This window comes from Apodemus sylvaticus, chromosome 7 (assembly GCF_947179515.1).
Source record: "Apodemus sylvaticus chromosome 7, mApoSyl1.1, whole genome shotgun sequence".
NCBI classification, from domain to species: Eukaryota; Metazoa; Chordata; class Mammalia; order Rodentia; family Muridae; genus Apodemus; species Apodemus sylvaticus.
In genome coordinates, this window is record NC_067478.1 from 49143826 (window position 1) to 49163382 (window position 19557).

At 39.9% G+C, this 19557-nt stretch overlaps 1 protein-coding gene across 2 annotated transcripts in view; it reads left to right on the forward strand.

Moving 5' to 3' along the window:
• Col12a1 (collagen type XII alpha 1 chain) overlaps positions 1-19557 on the forward strand; it is a 120947-nt gene that overhangs the window by 69720 nt on the left and 31670 nt on the right. For both annotated transcript variants that reach the window (XM_052187756.1, XM_052187755.1), the window contains 15 exons: positions 723-865; positions 1981-2110; positions 2719-2861; positions 4747-4876; positions 6496-6615; positions 9085-9231; positions 10686-10802; positions 10980-11126; positions 11794-11868; positions 13657-13796; positions 15216-15339; positions 15482-15625; positions 17264-17428; positions 18204-18242; positions 18341-18479. In XM_052187756.1, the coding sequence (XP_052043716.1) occupies positions 723-865; positions 1981-2110; positions 2719-2861; positions 4747-4876; positions 6496-6615; positions 9085-9231; positions 10686-10802; positions 10980-11126; positions 11794-11868; positions 13657-13796; positions 15216-15339; positions 15482-15625; positions 17264-17428; positions 18204-18242; positions 18341-18479 (1903 nt within the window). The remainder of the gene's footprint in view (positions 1-722; positions 866-1980; positions 2111-2718; positions 2862-4746; positions 4877-6495; positions 6616-9084; positions 9232-10685; positions 10803-10979; positions 11127-11793; positions 11869-13656; positions 13797-15215; positions 15340-15481; positions 15626-17263; positions 17429-18203; positions 18243-18340; positions 18480-19557) is intronic.

The following is a 19557-nucleotide window of genomic DNA, read 5'->3' on the forward strand; positions in this document are numbered from 1 at the left end:
ACCTACTATTAATGTAGTCAAACCAGGTTAAACGCTTTTGCTGGTCTCTATTGCTTATTCTTTTGTGCATACTTAACACTTTATGACTTTTAAAGCATACTTGTGGCTGCTTGAATATCAAGCATGGGTGGCTTCCCCCAGGGTACAATCAGGGGTCTAGAGATGCTGCTGCTGTTGGTTAAGCTAGAGTTTTGGGTGAGTAAGCAGATTTATTTTTCTAAATTTTGTTGATGGAGAATAATTGAGAACTGACTTGTCTTTTCATTTGTCTTTTCTTTTAATCATAGAAGATATTTCCTCCACAGCTAGTGTTGAGGAAGGCAGGAGTGAATGAATGAACGAATGATCGAAAGCAGCTAACTCAATCTATTTCTGTTGGTTAGAAGGCAGACTATAAAAGAAAAATTTCTCCTCTGGCCCCATTGCGTGTACTGGAAACTCAGCTACTTCTGTTTTCTTCTCCTTGTCCTGTGAGCCTTTACAGTCAGCCCAGGCCTGTTGCTTCTGCTCATCACCTTTTATTGAAGTCAACATTGACTGGACAAAGGCTAACTTTGTCTGATTTGCATTTGGAGAGTTTTCATGTGCTTTTGTGTGTAGATAGAAGTATAAAGTGGATAGGCTTGTATCCTATTACGGAGAGATTAACTTGTGAAAAGTGATGAAAAGCTCGACACGTATAAACAGACATGAGACATGGGCATTGGCTTTCCTTTCCTCAGTGGTGAGAGGACCGGCGAGAAATGTCCAAGTGTATAACCCTACGCCCAACAGCCTCGATGTCCGTTGGGACCCCGCCCCAGGGCCAGTGCAGCAGTACCGAATTGTGTACTCCCCTGTTGCTGGTACAAGACCCTCAGAATCTGTAAGTAATTTTGTTGTCTTAGAGCTCAGAAAAGAATGTTGTCAATTCTGTTGTGGCTTTTGCCACAGAAGCTGGCTAGGGAACAATAATTGTGTCACCGCGTCTCATGTAGACTAAGTTTCCTGATTGCTATAGTTGCATGCTTGAGCCCTATTTAGGAGCTTTTATTCCCCACCCATATGTTAGTACATAATATTTAAATGATTGTGCTTGTGAGTTATGACAGATGCAGTAATTATAAGTTGGCTTAGGAAAGAACTTGGGGAAAAAGTGAATTAGCTATGAGATACATACTATTTCTAGAACTTTCAATAATAGATACATTGAGAAACTACACACATCATTGCTACGGAAGTATGTTAAGTACACCTTTATTTGTTAGCCCTTACAAACCACAGTATCTCTTCAGTACTCTTCAGTATTTTATCCAAGTGCTGAGCAGGCTATTTATCTTCTGAGATTAGATGCACACAGGCATGTTTGGGGTGATGTGGTCAGAGACTTGCAGCTATCTTCCTGATAAATTCCAGTTCTGTTTTGTGAGTAGGCCAAAACCATACAAACCTGAAATTACTTGGTATGAATGATAATAGCATCAAAATGCTGAAAGGGAAAGAACTTTATGGACTGACAAGTCTTTGCAAAAGCAAGCAATAATGAGCAAAGATAAGAAAACGATAAGCAACGAGTGTATTCTGGAGGAACATTGCTTTTAATGCTCCTTTATATGGCATGGAATAATTTCTTTCTTAATGACTTTACCCTTATCCAAAATTTCTGTCCTAACACTAAATATCTCTGTCACTAGCATGGGATCCCTTCTCTCATGCTTATATGACATTTAGTGTCTACCCTGAGCAAATACACATCCTAGATACTCCATTCATGAGTCTTTATGAGAAATGTAAATGGGAGAAAATTGAAGCAAATAAAGGGGGATTTCTGAGGATAACTGTGTCTGATAATGCGCTAGAGGCAGATCTTGCAGAGAAGCACACTTGGCTTCTGACGTGCCTGGGCGCAGCCTTTTATGATAAATACTATTGTGCTGACTAACCGAGGACCTGGCAAGCACTAGCTGTCAGGCGGAATTTGGCACGTTTTCTCCCCTTCAGATTGTGGTGCCAGGGAATACCCGCACGGTGCATCTGGAGAGGTTAATTCCTGACACACCCTACTCTGTGAACATCGTGGCTCTCTACTCAGACGGAGAGGGGAATCCCAGCCCTAGCCAGGGCCGAACACGTGAGGCAAACATCCTGTTTCTACTTTATCTCTTGTCTCTGAGTGAGGGGTGGGTGGTGGGTGGTAGGTGAGGAACTCCTAGGACTTGGTACAGGACAGGGTGGCCTCTGCATGTAATTTTGTTTGGGATTTCCCACATTCACATTCCAGGCTCAGGCCATGTGTCCACAACTATCTTTTGTGCTGAATGAATTTCATTTGAACATTAAAAATGTCTGGGGTCTAAATGAGAGAGGGCTTTCCTCTTTTGCTCCCTTCTTTTTTAATGCAGTGGGTTTTATGGCCAAAGAGGCACTGGAGATGTGAAGGTGTAGTCTCTCTACTTTAAGTGTAGGTGGTTACGGTGGTTAAAATGATTCCTTTCTTTCCCAGTCTGCATATTTCAGTGCAGACCTAGCTCTGTTTTGTTGAAAGTTTAGCTTGTAACCATATCTCTAGGTAGCATGTTTATGCTGTGTGGTGTCACATGAAAACCACAGAAGGTAGTGTACCATGTCATAGGGGAGTAAGCATGATGAATGGTGACTTCAGCACCAGTAAGCACCTCCCATAAGCTGACCTGGGAAATGCTATCAAGCAAGCGACAAAACCAACTCTATTTTATTTAGTTCCACGGAGTGGACCAAGGAATCTACGGGTCTTTGGGGAGACGACCAACAGCCTCTCTGTAGCCTGGGACCATGCAGATGGGCCCGTTCAGCAATACAGGATCATCTATTCTCCTACTGTCGGTGATCCAATCGATGAATATGTACGTATAATACCCACTGATGGGCATTTTAAACAATAATTTCACCTGGTAGGAGGGTGAGATTAAACTTCTTTCTGAGAACTATGCATTGGGTACTACTGAGGTCTTGGATCGTGTGTGACAGGTCTCACATAGTTTTCTCTGATGTGAGGACAATAGGAAAGTTCCTGCTCGAGACTTCCATAGTGAAGCAGTGATTTAGGGATCTTTTCCATTGTAAGGACTGAGAAACTATCCTAGTCTACATTTCTAACAGCTTACTTGCATGAAAAGGGCTACTACAATATGCCAGATATTAGTCCATACCACCCAAACTAATGTCCAGATGATGTGAATATTCCGATCTCACCCTTCTAGACCAGCCCCCTGCATGGTTTCCCCTTGGTATCTCAGTACTAGTCTCCATTTTCTATACTCTTTTTGTTTAGAGTGTACAAAGCTCCGGTTAGTTGGTTCTAGGTTCTATTTCTCCCTCCCTTCCCCATCCCTCCTTCTCCTGTCTTTGATTCTTCCACTAAGAGTTAAACTCAGGACTTTGGGCATGAAAAATAGTTTTTCTACCACGGACTTATATCAATAGTCTCTCCAAACTCTTGACAGTGTTAAATATTGTGTCCTCCCAGACACAGGTTCAAGTCCTTCATCTCTCCCCCCACTCCCTCCCCCTTCCCCCATCCTTTCTTCCTTGCTCCTTTTCCCTCTTGCTTTGTGTGGAACTGGGGGCTAACCAGGGGATTGTGTGTGCGCGCTAGTAGAGACAGCCTTTAAAATTGTGCTTACCTGGAAGCCTCTCCCAGAGCTGCCAATGCACTTGGCCTGAGATAAGGCCTGTGGCTCTTCTAACCAGGGGATTGTGTGTGTGCTAGTAGAGCACTCCACCCTGGTGCTGCTGTATTTATCCTCTCATGTTTCCTAGAATTTCCTTATAGTTGGAAAACCACAGATGCCAACATTTATTGATTGATCTCTGTGATAAGCTCCAAGATTAGCTCAAATGGTGGCTGTAAAGTCGTTAGATTTGTGGTTTGCAGCCCTGTCGTTAGCTGTGTCCTCTTAGAACCTTTCTCCTTCCACGTGCCTTTCCATGTGAAGAAATATTCAATCTCTTGATGGTAGCACAACAATCTTTAATTGAAGCCCTGATTTACTAAGAAGAAACAGGTAATTTTCAGTTCTAATTTTTAAGAATCAAAACGAGATAAACAATTTCACTACTCATGTTTAGTATTTTTTTCTTCCATGCTGGGGAAAAATGCTACTACGCTTTCTGAAAACACTGAGAACATAATTCCTTTTAGCAGATCACTGTTTGTAGTTATGGGAGTCCAGGCCAGGAGGCTTTAGCCACAGTGTTTGTACAAGACAAGGGAGGCTGAAAAATGCACGGATCATTCATCTTTGAGAAGGGAGTTTAGTACGTTTTCCATTTCCTCTTTTCCAAAGTACACTTAATTAGTATTAACTAAACTAATATTCTTGAGGGTGGAAACCTGTCTGTTTTTGCTGACTAATGGACATAGCATGTCCTCTACCTGGGAATGTGTTGTGCTATGATGACACACTCAGACACTACAGCTCAGTGGTTGTGTTACACTCTGAGTGTTGTTTGTGTTACTGTCTTTAGAGCTTGTACTTTCCTCCAGAGATGCTCAGTCATATGACTGCATAGTGGCTGATCTGGGATTTCAGCCAATGTCTGTCAGGCCTTCAACTATTCTCCCAAGCTGTGTGGAGGCAGGCTAGATAATATGCCTTTCACCGAGCCTTTTGAAACAGAAGTATGACGAATCTGTTTTTAATTATGGAACGGTATAAAAACAGCATGGGCTTCTGATCTAGGTGTCCTCTTGTTGAAAATAACTGTTAAATTGAACTTTCCTTACAGACCACAGTTCCAGGCAGGAGAAACAATGTAATACTGCAGCCCTTGCAACCTGACACTCCGTATAAAATTACTGTCATTGCTATTTATGAGGATGGAGATGGTGGTCATCTAACAGGAAACGGGAGGACTGGTCAGTGTTGACATGTTTTTTCACTCTTTTAAGAGCTCATGTTTTTAATGCCATTACACCACTAAAACTGAGAACCACTGGCTTTACCAGCATGTCTCAGATACTACATTGACAACTCATATTCTAACATTAGACATTGGATGCCGTTAAGATGATGACACAGATAATAATTTATTTCTTAACCATTTAAAGGTATAATAAAAGGAGAAAAAGGGGGACAGAAATCTGAATATTTTCCATTGCTTGAGATTATTTTTTCTTTTTAGTATACTCCGTGAAATGTTACAGTGTGCATGGTGTCAAGTGAGGCTAGAGTTGTAAGTCAATGTGGTATCAGCTAGACATCCTCTGTTATCCTTGACTCTTAATGCAGAAATACAGAAGCAAAATGATTATGAGCCCATTCTAAAGATGTAGCTTATACTTTCTGCCTTGGATGATCTACAGAGAATAACCAGTGTTTGGACCACCCTTTGATCTGTACTGGTGCCATTTTTTTTTTTTTTTTTTTTGGTTTAAAGATTCTCTAACCTGTTGTTCACCTGACAACCTTTAAAATTGTGCTTACCTGGAAGCCTCTTCCAGAGCTGCCAATGCACTTGGCCTGAGATACGGCCTGTGGCTCTTCTAATGCACAGCAGCCAAGGCTTGAGAGCCACTGGCTCCCATGAGGCAGGTTGTGCTCCACTTGTGTAAATACAACAGTGTGATTTAGAAAACCTTCTGGCTTACAGGGTTTAAGTTTCTTTCTGTACTCACTTGTTCAAAGTCTTTTGGGGATTATATGTTCTTGACAGCATCAGAGAACTTGAGAAAGGCAACATTGGGATGCTTCTAACAGAGAAGCTTACTGAAGTCCATTCAGCTCTGTGTCTCCAACTTGGAAATCTGTGTTATTTATTGATACTCTAGTCACTCTAGGTGCTGCTCGATTAACAACTCACTTTCCCATTATCTCAAGTTTAAAATATATTTTGATAACTTTTTGGGGGAATATGAAGTGTTTCAGAATTTTGTGCTTACCAAGATGATAACTAAACTTTGATTTCTGTAGGCAGGGACAAAGCCATGTCTAGTTTCCCTCATGGAAATAAGTTTTCATGTTGGATTAGTCTAGAAGGCCCTGGGTAACTCAGTGGCTGCGTAGAGCACCACTTAAATATTAAAGATTTTTCAAGTTGTATATTTTGGGAGAGATTGATTATATGTTTGGGGCAAAACCTTTGGCAGACTGTGATGCTAGGCTGTGTGGAGATAAGGTGGGATAAGGAAAGAATATTATCTTAGTCATTGTTTTGCTGCCTATTGTGAAAATCATATCTTATCTGTAATGTGCCTTCTAGTTCCAATTCTGTTCAATGTACAATATTCTGAAGGAGATCTGAGATCTCTCTTATTGTCTTTAATCCCTATCATACACTGGCTCTGGACCTTGCTATTGCTGAAAACCATTCGTTCCAGAGTCTATTTGAATTGGCAAAACTACCAAGTTTTCGTTAGAACATGATAATGACTTTTTAATTATTTTCTGGATGAAGAAATTTCAGGCTATTAAAAATTAAGTTGCTCTCAAGGGAATGTCCTAACAAGTCAGTGATGTGTGCCCATTTTCCTTGCAGTGGGTCTGCTTCCTCCTCAGAACATACACATCTCCGATGAATGGTACACAAGGTTCCGAGTATCCTGGGACCCTTCACCCTCGCCAGTTCTTGGATATAAAATTGTTTACAAGCCAGTGGGTAAGGAAACACAGTTTTCATAACAGGAATGTATTGGAAAGTTATGTTCTAACAAATACTAAATCTTAATCGGGTGCTTATACCCTACCTTTGATTATTTAGTTTCCAGATAATGGACATACATCTTTTATATTTATAATAAGCCTTAATCAGCACTAAAGCTGGGCAGATATCTACTGTCTCTGTTATGTCTATTTCCTCATTGATAACCCCAAGTTATTACTTGCCGTGTTCCATCTGGGCTGCTCTTAACTTGAATTGGCCAACACTCATGGCCATATTTTTATGACTCACCTAATCCATGGCTTCTTCTGTCTTCTCCTCTTTCCTGCCTCTCTCCTCTCTCCCCTGGTGGTCTCTCCTCAGACCCCAAGTCTCACAAACCAAACTCTGCCTATCACTCTTCTGCAGAGCTATAGGTTGTAGGCATCTTTATTCACCAATTAGGGAGAATTTTGGGGGCAAGGTTGTATAGCATCACTTGTGTACATGCAGATTCTCTCCTTCCCCAGGGCAACCAGGCCTTGGGGAGCAGTGTTTCACATTACATAGCAAAGGACCAAACCTCAACAAGTCATTTACATATGATTGTATGTTAATATGGATTATGCTTATCCCCATCTAGCTTCAAATGAATGCGACTCAAATGGATTTATTTTAGGCTCTGCTCTGTTATTGGGAGATTACCCCTAATGTAATTCTCTGAAGTTTAGTTTGCCTACTTCCTCAGCTGCACTCCCCTAAAGTTGCTGTTTGCAATTTTCTGTATTATTTCTGCTTCAGCAGTCTGGTGTCTTGGAGAGGTATTTCACTCTGGCACCTGCTGCTGGCCTGTCATGACTAATGGAGGCCCACCTCTTGCCCTCTCTGTCTCTCCATGTCCCTCTCTATCTCCTTTTTCCTTCTCTTCATTGTCCCTATCTGTGACCCTCAGCTCAATAACTCAAACTCCGCCTTTCTTTATTGCCCCAGTCATTGGCTGTTGTCAGTTTTATTTAACCAATCGTTTAAAACTGGTGAGCAAGATCTACCAAGCATCACTTGGTCTGTGTGAGGATCTTTTCATCAGGGGCAACCAGATCTTGGGAGGCAGTATTCAGCACTGAGTACAAAGCAGTGTCAGATCAACCCCCGGGATACAATGGTATCAGACTATACTTCCTACTACTGGATTCTCCTATAAATACATCATGTCCTTTTATACCACAGGTACTATTTCCAGAAACAGCCTTTAAGGCATCAGCCTAAAATATCTCTCTGGGTGTATATGAGAGGCTCATTAAATTTTACAATTGAAAATGTTGACCTGTGGTTATTCTCCAATAGCTAGTCCTTACACCCCAGAGCATGTAGTCAGCACAAAGTGTGCTTAGTGTGCTACTAAACCAAAAAGAGTACATTGTTTGGAGAGGGTTGGGTGATAAAGGAAGATTCGGGAGGAGCTGGGGGAAGAATGGAAATGAATATGACCAAAACACAGTGGGTGAGATTCTTTTTTTTTTTATTCGATATATTTTTTTATTTACATTTCCAATGGTTTCCACTTTTCTAGCCCCCCACTCCCTGAAAGTCCAATAAGACCCCTTCTCTCTCTCTGTCCTCCCACCCACCCCTTCCCACTTCCCCATTCTGGTTTTGCCCTATACTACTTCACTGAGTCTTGTGGATGAGATTCTTAAAGAATTAATAAAAATATCACACAAAAGAAAGGTTTTCCCTGAAATGCACAGATTAAAGATGCTTATATTCTGGCATTATCTATGTTATGATGATCATGAAATAATGAATATTAAACCAATATAAATGTCTATATTTTCCTCATTACACTAAAAAGTTATTCCATTTGTGGTATGGGTTTTATGCATTTTAGTTTGCTTTCAACCCCTTAGTGACATTTTCACCTAAACCAACATCACCTTGAATAAACTATTTGATAAGTTTTACCAGTGTTAAATCTCCTAGGGCATCTCCCATGTGTCCTGGAAGACTGTGAACAATACAGAGAAAGCAGGGGAATGCAAATGTGAACCTAAGCCAGAGAGGCAGGGAACCTGAAGTGTACGGGGGCTTCAATAACTGAGGATCCACTGCAAACAGAAAGCATGGAGTGCAGTCCAGGATAGATGTCCTTAGCTCATCACTACAATCAATGCAAGTGTTGAGTCTGTTGTCTGTGGAAAGCATCATGCTGGCAAATCCGGGCTTTAAAAAGTAATGAGAGAATGCGTTTAGGGCATAGAAAAATGCTGACTTTGTCTCTATGCTGTGCTGTGTTTTAAGGATTGGAGTGAAGCTGATGCTTACAGATTCCTGGTCACTGCCCACTGGGGCATGATAAAAGATCCCAAAGGATTGTTGAAATTAATGCCCTCATCTCAATTAGTCGATTTAAAAGCTAATATCTTTCATTTTGAACAGAAACAGAGGCTAATGATTACATTCTTCTGTGTCTTTTTGTTGTTGTTAAAGGGTCCAATGAGCCCATGGAAGCCTTTGTTGGAGAGGTGACATCATATACTTTACACAACCTCAACCCCAGCACTACCTATGACGTCAGTGTTTATGCACAGTATGACTCTGGACTCAGCGTTCCCCTCACAGATCAAGGCACCACATGTGAGTCGTGCATCACGTTGCGGTTGTAAGAAATGTAGTAAAACTTTCCAGGCTATCCTCTCGTAATCTTACTCTTTCTCATTGTGCACATGAACTCTTCAGCATCACACAGGGCAGTGGTTCTCAGCCTTCCTGATGCTGTGACCCTTTAATACAGTTCCTCATGTCCTGCTGATCCCCATAAAATTACTTCATTGCTAATTCGTGACTTTAATTTTTGCTACTGTTATAAGGGTATCTGATGTGCAGAATAGCTGATATGCAACTTCATTGCTAATTCGTGACTGTAATTTTTGCTACTGTTATAAACTGTAATGCTAATGTCTGATATCAAGGGTATCTGATGTGCAGAATAGCTGATATGCAACTTCTGTGAATGGGTTATTCAGTCCCAAAGGAGTTGAGACCCACAGGTTGAAGATCACAGACATAGATAGACCATTTAGTGTCTGGTTAAACAAAACATCTATATATATGTCTAATTAACTTAGTAGACTTATACATGCATAAAGAAGAGGAAGTGATTATTTATTTATTTATTTATTTATTTATTTATTTATTTATTTATTTATTTATTTATAGTCGAGTCATTACCCTACTCCAGGTCTGCCCTCCCACAGTTCCTTATCCCATTCTTCATCTCCCTGGAGGAAGTGATTTTTACTTGATACAGAATATTATATTTTGATTTTAAATATGCAAACCTTATACAATATCATTTAACTCATAGTTATATTTGTGTAAAATTCTACTGCAGTTTATTTTTAGCTTCTTGTTGCTTTATTATGAACTTGAATCATGCCGTACATGTGACACGTGCCTTTAGTCCCAGCACTTAGGAGGTAGAGGCAGGTTATTGCAGGTTTTTGACATTGAATGTTAGCATATGTATCACCTAAATTCATTGATATAATCTAATAGAAACACTTAATTCATAATGTGTTACTTAAATTTTATTGCCCAAACGTTTTTTGATAAATTTTATAGGATCTAGTAGCTAGTATATCAGATTTTTTTCTTATTTTTTTTCTGTAAATGACATTCATAATTTTGAGGAACTGTATAATTTCTTTTCCTTGATGGAAACCAGGAATGTGTGGCACACACCTTTAATCCCAGCACTTGGGAAGCAGAGGCAGGTGGATCTCTGTGAGTCTGAGACCAGCCTGGTCTTTATAGTGAATTCTAGGACAGCCAGTGCTACATAGGGAGACCTTATCTCAAGGAAAAAAGGAAAGAAAATAAAATCATCGACGGAGAAGCAGGATGAGTTTGTCTCTGCCACATTTTCAGACATGTCTGATGTAAGCTTCTCATGACAAGACACTGTGAGATTCCAAGCACTTAGTTTACTTTTCATCTACAGTGTATACTTGAACATCATATTATGGTGAAAGCTATGCTTTTCTTCTGTACTATACTTAGTGAATCTATTTTTTTCCTTTTCTCTGTAGTGTACTTAAATGTGACAGATCTGAAAACTTACCAGGTTGGATGGGATACGTTCTGTGTCAAATGGTCACCTCACCGGGCAGCTACCTCCTACAGGCTAAAGCTGAGTCCTGCGGATGGTATGTGAAAAAAAAAACAAATAAAATAAAAAATAAAATAAAATAAAACCAAACTGAGCCTGTGGTAGCATCATCTGCTGAAGCCAAGCAGATTTCGTTCTGTTTATAAGCCATTATGTAAACATGACCTTACAGATAGTGGGTGATAACACTTGTTTTGCCTCTTGTTGCAATCAGGAACCAGGGGACAAGAAATAACCGTGCGAGGATCAGAGACCAGTCACTGCTTCACTGGCCTCTCCCCAGAGGCTGAGTATGGCGTTACTGTTTTTGTGCAGACACCAAATCTCGAGGGGCCGGGTGTCCCCATCAAAGAACAGACCAGTAAGTTTTGAGTAATCTGGAGTGTAGGATGTTCCAAGTGTGGGCGGTGTCTGACTCTTCTCCCCTGGGGTAGCCGTAATAGGACGAGCAGGGTGTAACTACTTCAGGACCTTTGTTTGTAGTGACTGTCTTTAATGGTGTTATTTAAAAGTGTTTCAATGTTTATTCTTATTTTATGTGTATTGGTATTTTGCTTGCATTTATGTCTGAGAGTGTTGGCTCTCCTAGAACTGGACTTATAGGCAGGTAAAGCTGCCATGTGGCTGCAGGGAATTGAACCCTGATCCTCTAGAAGGGCAGCCAGTGCTCCTAATGACAGTCATCTCTTCAGCCCCTATTAATAGTGTTTAAAGAGTAGGACTGAAGGAGAGAGAGAGATGGCTCTGATGATGGTGAAAGGGTGAACATATTACTGACTTTTACCTGTATGGCTGCTCTGAGGGCCCCATGCTCTCCCTCTTAACCTCTGCTTTCTGCAGCATAATCAATCTGAGAATTGACTGCGGACACACAGTGTAGATTGAAAGGAATCTCCTTTAGTCATTGCTGATGGGCTTGGCCTCTGCTTTCTAAGTCTTAATTTGTTGTTAAGGGTTAAAGCCCCATTTCTTTGTGGGTTAGGGGATGTGCACGTTTTGTTTTTCTAACTCTTGTTTTGAAATACTAGCTGTGAAACCAACAGAGGCGCCTACAGAGCCACCCACGCCTTCTCCTCCTCCCACTATCCCACCTGCCCGTGATGGTAAGTAACATTAACATGAAATGATGATTCAGAATGTTCTGATACTATTTCTGCTGAAGGGTTTTTGCAGAGGAAACAAAGATTACCACTTATTTGTTCCTCTTTTTCTAGGCACATTTTGAAGTGAATCAAATCAGTCTCAATCTAACCCAGGCCTTTAGCTAGGACTCTGTTTCCTTAGTTTTGTAGCAGAAGATCTAATGGGGCCTTCCAACTTCTCCACAGTCACACTGTGGCCTCTTTGCTCTGCCGACTGCTGGCGTCAACAGATACTGTGAACCTTTTTGGCTATATCTGAAATCTAATCACTTAGGCCATTGACTTTGGAATTCCTGGCTTCTGAACTGAGAAGAGACCCAGATTACACAAAGCTAAAAATATTTCCATTCATCAAAATCTGAGACACAATTGTCAGTTGCAGTGAACTGGTAAAAAACACACTGAGCTATTAAGGCTGTTGCCTCAGTAATTTGAGGGACTCTCTCTTCTCTTCTCTTCTCTTCTCTTCTCTTCTCTTCTCCTCTCCTCTCCTCTCCTCTCCTCTCCTCTCCTCTCCTCTCCTCTTCTCTCCTCTCCTCTCCTCTCCTCCCCTCCCCTCCCTTCCCCTCCCCTCCCCCCCTCCCCTCCCCTCCCCTCCCCTCCCCTCCCCTCCTCTCCTCTCCTCTCCTCTCCTCTCTTCTCTTCTCTTCTCTTTTTTCTCCTCCTCCTCCTCTTCTTTGTGTTGCATCAAGTCCAGTTTAAGCAAAATCATTTGGTTTATTCTTTTTCCATGCTTTGATTTTTGGAAAACATCTCAATTTTTGGAGTGCTTTTCTTTCACAGTATAATGATCTAGCAGATTGTAACCTTATTAAAAGTGCTGTATAACTAAAATTAAAAATTATAATGTATTATTTAGAGTATGAAATAAGAGCTTTAGTCAAATTACTTTATTGAAAGATTCATGGCTTAAAACATGTAAAGTTTTAAAACAGTTTTAAGACAGTATTTCCTATTGAAGTCTCAGGTTCATAGCAACTTGAGCAGAAAGCACAGTTATCATGGACCCCCACTTCCTACCCTTCTCATCCCCAGCAAGTGCTCTCATGACCATATCAGGGCATCCATGGCAGTGGTGGAAACTCTATGCATACATCCTCACCACCTATAGCCCAGAAGTTATCTTCCAGTTTGCTCTTGAAGTTATACTTGTACATGCTAAATTTGAATGAACTCAGGGTTTCTAAAGATTGCCCTAGAAATTGTTCTTTTATGTTGCAAGTCCAAAATGAGTCAAGTCAAAGATATTTATCTTTTTTTCTTCTTTCCTTACTTATGGATCGATGCCCCAGTTTCAAGTAAAGAAAACATTTGATTTGTCCTAAATATTTGGTAATTATATTGAAACTCTCCTGACCCACTGATGGCCTTCCTTTAATTTTTGATATTGATGCTTTTCAGTTGATTTCCTTCACTTATTGTTTGAGGCAGCTTGAAGGATTTTGTGTGGCAAGAGGTGATCATCGAATAATGAATCTAAAGAGTGTACTCCCAGAACTAATGCTGTGGGTCACTTAGATCAGGCCTTTTCAACTTTCTTGTACATTTGAGCCATCTGGAAAACTTACTATTTCTGACTCAGGATCCTGGCCAGGCTGAGGAGGCCACATTGCTTCCTGGCTCAAAGGCAGTGCTGTTCACCATGTAGCCTTACTGAGAGAAGTAAGGTTTTAGATGCTTTTCAATTATGCAGTGTTACATGATGAGAAAATTAAGGAGATTTGGATTTTCTTCTTTTTCTTTTTTCAGTATGCAAAGGGGCCAAGGCAGATATTGTGTTCTTGACGGATGCCTCTTGGAGTATTGGAGATGACAATTTCAACAAAGTTGTAAAATTTATCTTTAATACTGTGGGGGCCTTTGATGAAATTAACCCTGCTGGGATTCAGGTGAGCATTGCATCACTAGTGACTATTTTATTCTTGTCCTGTGATTATTATTTATTATAATGTCTTCTGATTTCTTCTTTGTAATTCCTATGGTTTCCTTTCTACTAGCTATTAAAGTGGAAAGTTGTCTCAGTATAAGTTTTCTTTTTACCTTTATGGATTGCTATGACCATTACATGTGTCTTTGGGAAGTAGTTTAGTCCTGGGGATAAACAATAATAGTAAAATATATATTCCTTTAGCTTTCCTTTTTGTCTAGATGATGTTCATTTTGGAGAACTTAGGAGAATCTAACTTTAACATTCTACTTGAAACTTCCAACAAGGCACATTCCATGAAAGGCCATCCAAAGTTCTGCACATTAAATGTGTTGTCATGTCATGCCCTTACCATGAGAATAGTGGTTGGAAAGGGTGTGTGTCTACTCTGTTATTACATCGTATACATTATCCCAGCCAGAAGCATGTCCATTAGTGACCCAAAGCATAGTTAGTTTGTTTTTCTAAGATGGTAATTACCAATTATATTCCTGTGGAATCACTTACAGTATGTTTTCTTTTGTACTCGAGTAGGAGCGTAGAGAAGTTTATGTTTCTACAAGAAACATCAAAGAGTAATTAATCATTTTATTGTAACCTGTCACAAAACAAAGAGCCTTCTCCACTCTTCCCAGGATACCCATGAAAAGATGAACACTCACACTCCACAGTTCTCTAAAGCCTTCTAGGTGATTCTCCAAACTCCTTTGAGAATGCCATTCAAGCTATTATTTGACACTTTTTTGAATTTCCAAAAATAATGGGTATTACAGTTTATTAACTCCACTTGATCACATGATAACCAGTCCTTAAAGCAATTCTACAAGGTAAAATACAATTATCCTGACTTTGTTGAAAAGACCCCAACACCCAGAAAAGTAGGGACTGCCCCATGTTGCACAGTTATAGTTAGGCAGAACTAGGACTTGAGCCTAGTGAATCTTGACTACATCCCACTAAATTTACTTTCAAGTAAATCATGAGTAGCAATTATGATTATACTACGACATTTTTATTTACTATGAACAAAGAATTATGTTCATGGAAAGGAGAAGGTGGTTGAGAGCCAACTGCCCATGAATTAGGATGGTTTTGCTCTTGTTTTTGATTTCACCACTAGACTGGTTGACCCATCTCTTTTTACATTTCAGAGAAAAGCACATATGAATATTTTCGGCATGAATTTAAATGATGGCAGTTTCATTGGAAATTAAAAATTAGAGAATGTAACAAGACTACAGCAGTCACAGTTACATTATCAGGCATTAAGAATTTAAAATGTCTTGTTATATCCAAGATCCCTCTGCTGTCAGAAGAACCACTGGAAGACTGAGACCCAGCTGGATGACTGACACTTGTCTCTAAACTTATTTTCTTTCAGGTTTCTTTTGTGCAGTACAGCGATGAGGTCAAGTCTGAATTCAAGTTGAACACATACAACGATAAGGCTCTAGCTCTCGGAGCCCTCCAGAACATTCGCTACAGAGGAGGAAACACAAGAACAGGTACCCTGTGGCAGGACTGGTGTGGGCCTCCTTTTTCTGGGGTAGGCAAGGTGGTCTAATAGTCATACCCTGGTCAACTGGGCATAGTCAGTGCATAGTTCTCACTGAAGTGACACTAAAGTGCTCATTCTACACTCTGCAGGCAAGGCCCTCACGTTTATCAAGGAGAAGGTCTTGACCTGGGAGAGCGGCATGAGGAAGAACGTCCCAAAGGTGCTGGTTGTGGTCACAGATGGCCGGTCACAGGATGAGGTGAAGAAAGCAGCCTTTGTCATCCAGCAGTCAGGTGAGTGCAAGCATGGACTTCACAGTGTATAGGATGTCAAGTGTTAAGTGTGACAGAATGATAATAAAAGAGCCAAATTTTGTTTCACTGTATGCTTTATAACTATAATTTCCATTAAATTATGGAATAGATTGCTAATTCCATAAAGGCATGTACTCTTTGCATGAGATGTGATTCAGGGCTGTCAACTGACTCTCCCCACAGTGTGGAGGAGTTCAGAAGGCTATGATAATGGAATACTCCTACGCCAGGCTTCTTGCTATAGCACAGATGAGTCTTGAGTTTAGTTCCAGGGCAAGGAATGCCATAGGATTCTTTCTGCCATAGCTCATCCTTGTAGATGAAGACTGCATGAAGATTGTCAGTAGGCAATCTGCAAATAAGAATTTTGCAAGTCTCTGGGAGATGGTGCTGGGGATGATTTTGCCAACCAGACATTGTAGGAGCCCCTTGGTAACATGACTCTATTGACTTATTGTTCAGACTTATTAGAGGTGAAAACAGGCTTTTCTAGGACTTGTATTAGTATTGTCTATCCTGCCATTGGTTCAAGCAGGGCCTTAGGTGAGCATATTTTAGAATGTCTTCTATGCTATGTGTGATTTGTCATACTCAATGATAGGTGACTTTGTTAAATGGAACTTAAGCTTATATGTAATTATGTGGCTGAAATTGTAAGTCGTGCTGAGTGTGGAGTCATTTCGTTTTCTTTCATCTTTAATTTTAAGTTATCATATAAAATACTAGTGTTCCTTATGAAATTCCCATACACATTCATTTTGATTGGCCCTCTTCAACTTGTTCCCCTCTGCCTTCTCCTCACACCCCATCCCTGCCTGTTCCCTTCCATGTCTGGTATTCCTTCATCTACTTTCAAATCACATGTGTTCTGTTTCTCCAGGCCCTTCTTTAAAGCTTATTTTTCTCTTATAATGGGTTCTTTCCCAGTTATTGCCCCCTATTAACACTTAGGCCAGGATCTGCTTTTGAGAGACCAAGTAGCAGTTCGCATTCTGAGGCTTGGTTACCTTACTTAATGAAACCGATGCACTGATGATGGAAATACGATGCACTTGCAAATGTTTATGCCTGTAAATGTCCTTAGATCACCTGTTTGTTATGATGTCACATAGAGCATTTAGAAAAAACTACTTATATTTACTTAAATAGTAGAATGTTTGTTCTCAGTAAGAACTATAGTATCTATTTTGAAAGTGGTCAAAGAGCTCGAGCCCAAATTTGATTATTAAAAAAAATCAGTTTTAAGAACTCAAATTTAAAATTTAAAAACAGGTTTAAGTTGTTAACGGAATCAGCAGAACTGTTGAACTTTTGGGTTTGAATTGTGGATCTGTGGAAGACAATGTATACTGAAAAGTCCTTTTACTATTAAAAGGTTCATCTTTTAATGGTTGGGGTGTCATTTAAAAAGAATTGAATTTTATAAGCCAGAAAATAGGATGACAGTGAAGAGGTTTATATTCATTAAAGAGTACACATTCTTCTCTTAGAGGAGTTTGTGTCAAATAAAAGGACTTGTTGTCCATGCTGAGGAAATACGGCATGGTTTATGATGCTTTCATAAGTAACACATGATGGAAAGAGGCTATGTGATTCCCTTGTCAATGCACTCGGCAGGGTTCAGTGTATTCGTCGTGGGTGTGGCTGACGTGGACTACAATGAGCTCGCCAACATTGCCAGCAAGCCCAGTGAGAGGCATGTATTCATCGTGGATGACTTTGAGTCTTTTGAGAAGATTGAGGACAATCTTATCACATTTGTCTGTGAAACTGCCACTTCAAGTAAGTCATGCTCAGCACAGAGCCACGACCTTGTTGAGAAATGACTGCTTATAGGCATGTATATATATATATATATATATATATATATCCATACTGTGTGGGATCACGCCCAGGGCATAAATAGATTCTGGGAAATCTCTTGAAACTGATGAATCATTTTGAGATCAGTCTAAATGGCTTCTTGCCAGAAGTCCATTTTTAGCTTTAAAGATGTAATAAACCCACCCCATGTGGGAAAATCATTTTAATCTCTCCCTTTCTTACCAGCCTACTGTCTACAGCATTTGAATTATATATTTGGGAGAACTTCAGTGAGGTGGTTTCCTATTTATAATCAACTGGTCTCTTGTTGGCTTGTACCCCTAGAGAACAATGAGAAGACTGGCCTTTCACTCTTATTTATTTGCTTTTCTTTTTCTATAGTACTATGTATTGAACCTAGAACCTAGCATATGCCAGGCTGGTTCTTTACCACTGACCTGTGTCCTTAGTCTAGGCTTAGGATGGTTTTTTTTTTTTTTTTTTGATGTTAAGATTTCAAATTTAGCTTTGAATGACAGCAGATGCTAAACATTGATCAAATTAATGTGTCTTCCCCCTCAACCATGAGCAACAGTTGTTGTGGTTTTTAGATGATGGAAACACTATATGTGTATTGTTTCCAGAATTAAATACTTTATTAAAAACTCTAATTTGTACACATGCATCGTTACTTTCTGTGCATCTATGTAAGCCGTGTTGGTGACTCATACTTAAATGACATTGTGTATTTCAGGTTGTCCTCTCATCTATCTGGATGGCTACACATCACCAGGTAAGACATCTGTGTAACCTTTGTCTAATTTATTTCAAGATATTCACAACAATATAACTGTAATATATTCATTTAATATTTTCTTCTTTGATGTCAAGGCTTTAAGATGCTTGAAGCTTACAACCTGACAGAAAAGAATTTTGCTTCTGTCCAAGGAGTCTCTTTGGAATCAGGGTCTTTTCCCAGCTATTCAGCCTACCGGCTTCAGAAGAATGCCTTTATCAATCAGCCCACCACGTAAGTGTGAAAATAGGGGGCTTCCCTTTTCTTAGAGTAGACAGAGGCTCTTAGACTTGCTGATGATTTCCTAGAATCTTGGAACTTAAGAGTCCCCAGAAAACTCCTTATAGATAACCTAACTTGTGCTCCTAAACCAGCTAATTATCTTCCTTGGGTTATGTAACAGCTTGTACATAGAACACTGGCACCCATTCCTAGATCCAAGCCTCTCAGTTTGGTAATGGCACGGTGGACGATAGGATAGCCTATTGAGTGGTAGGCTAGGGTTTTAGTGTACTCTCTTCTTGTAAGGGAGGTTGTTAAAACAGGAAGGCAGTTTATTATTTTGAACGTTTCACCCCTGTGGCGTAGAAGAACTGGGTGGAGTAAATGAGAGAGCAGACGTTCTCTCTCTCTCTCGTTTCAGACCTCAGAAGAGGAAGGGCTACAATAGTTACGCTTGCCCACCATCAGGCAGGCTGAGGGGAGTTTATATTGGCAGACACTTTAGCCGTCTGTTGGGTAGCACTAGATGTATTTTATTTCATGAAATAAAAATTAACATTTCTAATTCATTAAAATGAAAAGCTTTTTATGTTGAAAAATATGTGTTTGGGAACTCCAGAGGAGAAAGGACAAGAACAAACAAATTGTTCAGAAAGTTAGGAGAGGGTCAGAAAATAATTTCTGAAATTTAAAATACATGGAGAAAGACAATCGAAAGCTACTTCTAAAACCAAAGCTAATTTGTTTTAAAGAGGAGTCCATACCATGGTGTGACCCATCATAAATTCCTACATCTTTTATGCTTAGTTATAATGGTTCAGTATGCTAGGTTTTCTAGTGGACAGCATTACTCAAGATTTAATTTTTCCAGTAGCCTCGATTTTAAATGATGGTAGCCTCTTGTCTCTACAGAAGTCACAAGTTTTGACTAGAAGGAAATAAGAATCAGTGTAATTAGATCTTTGCTGTTTTACGGAGGAAGGAGAAAAATAGGCTAAATGAAAGAGATGAAGATGATATAGGAAAAAAATTAGTATTTTTTAAATTGGAACATTCAAAGACAGCTTTTAACCACATAAAAGGCATCATG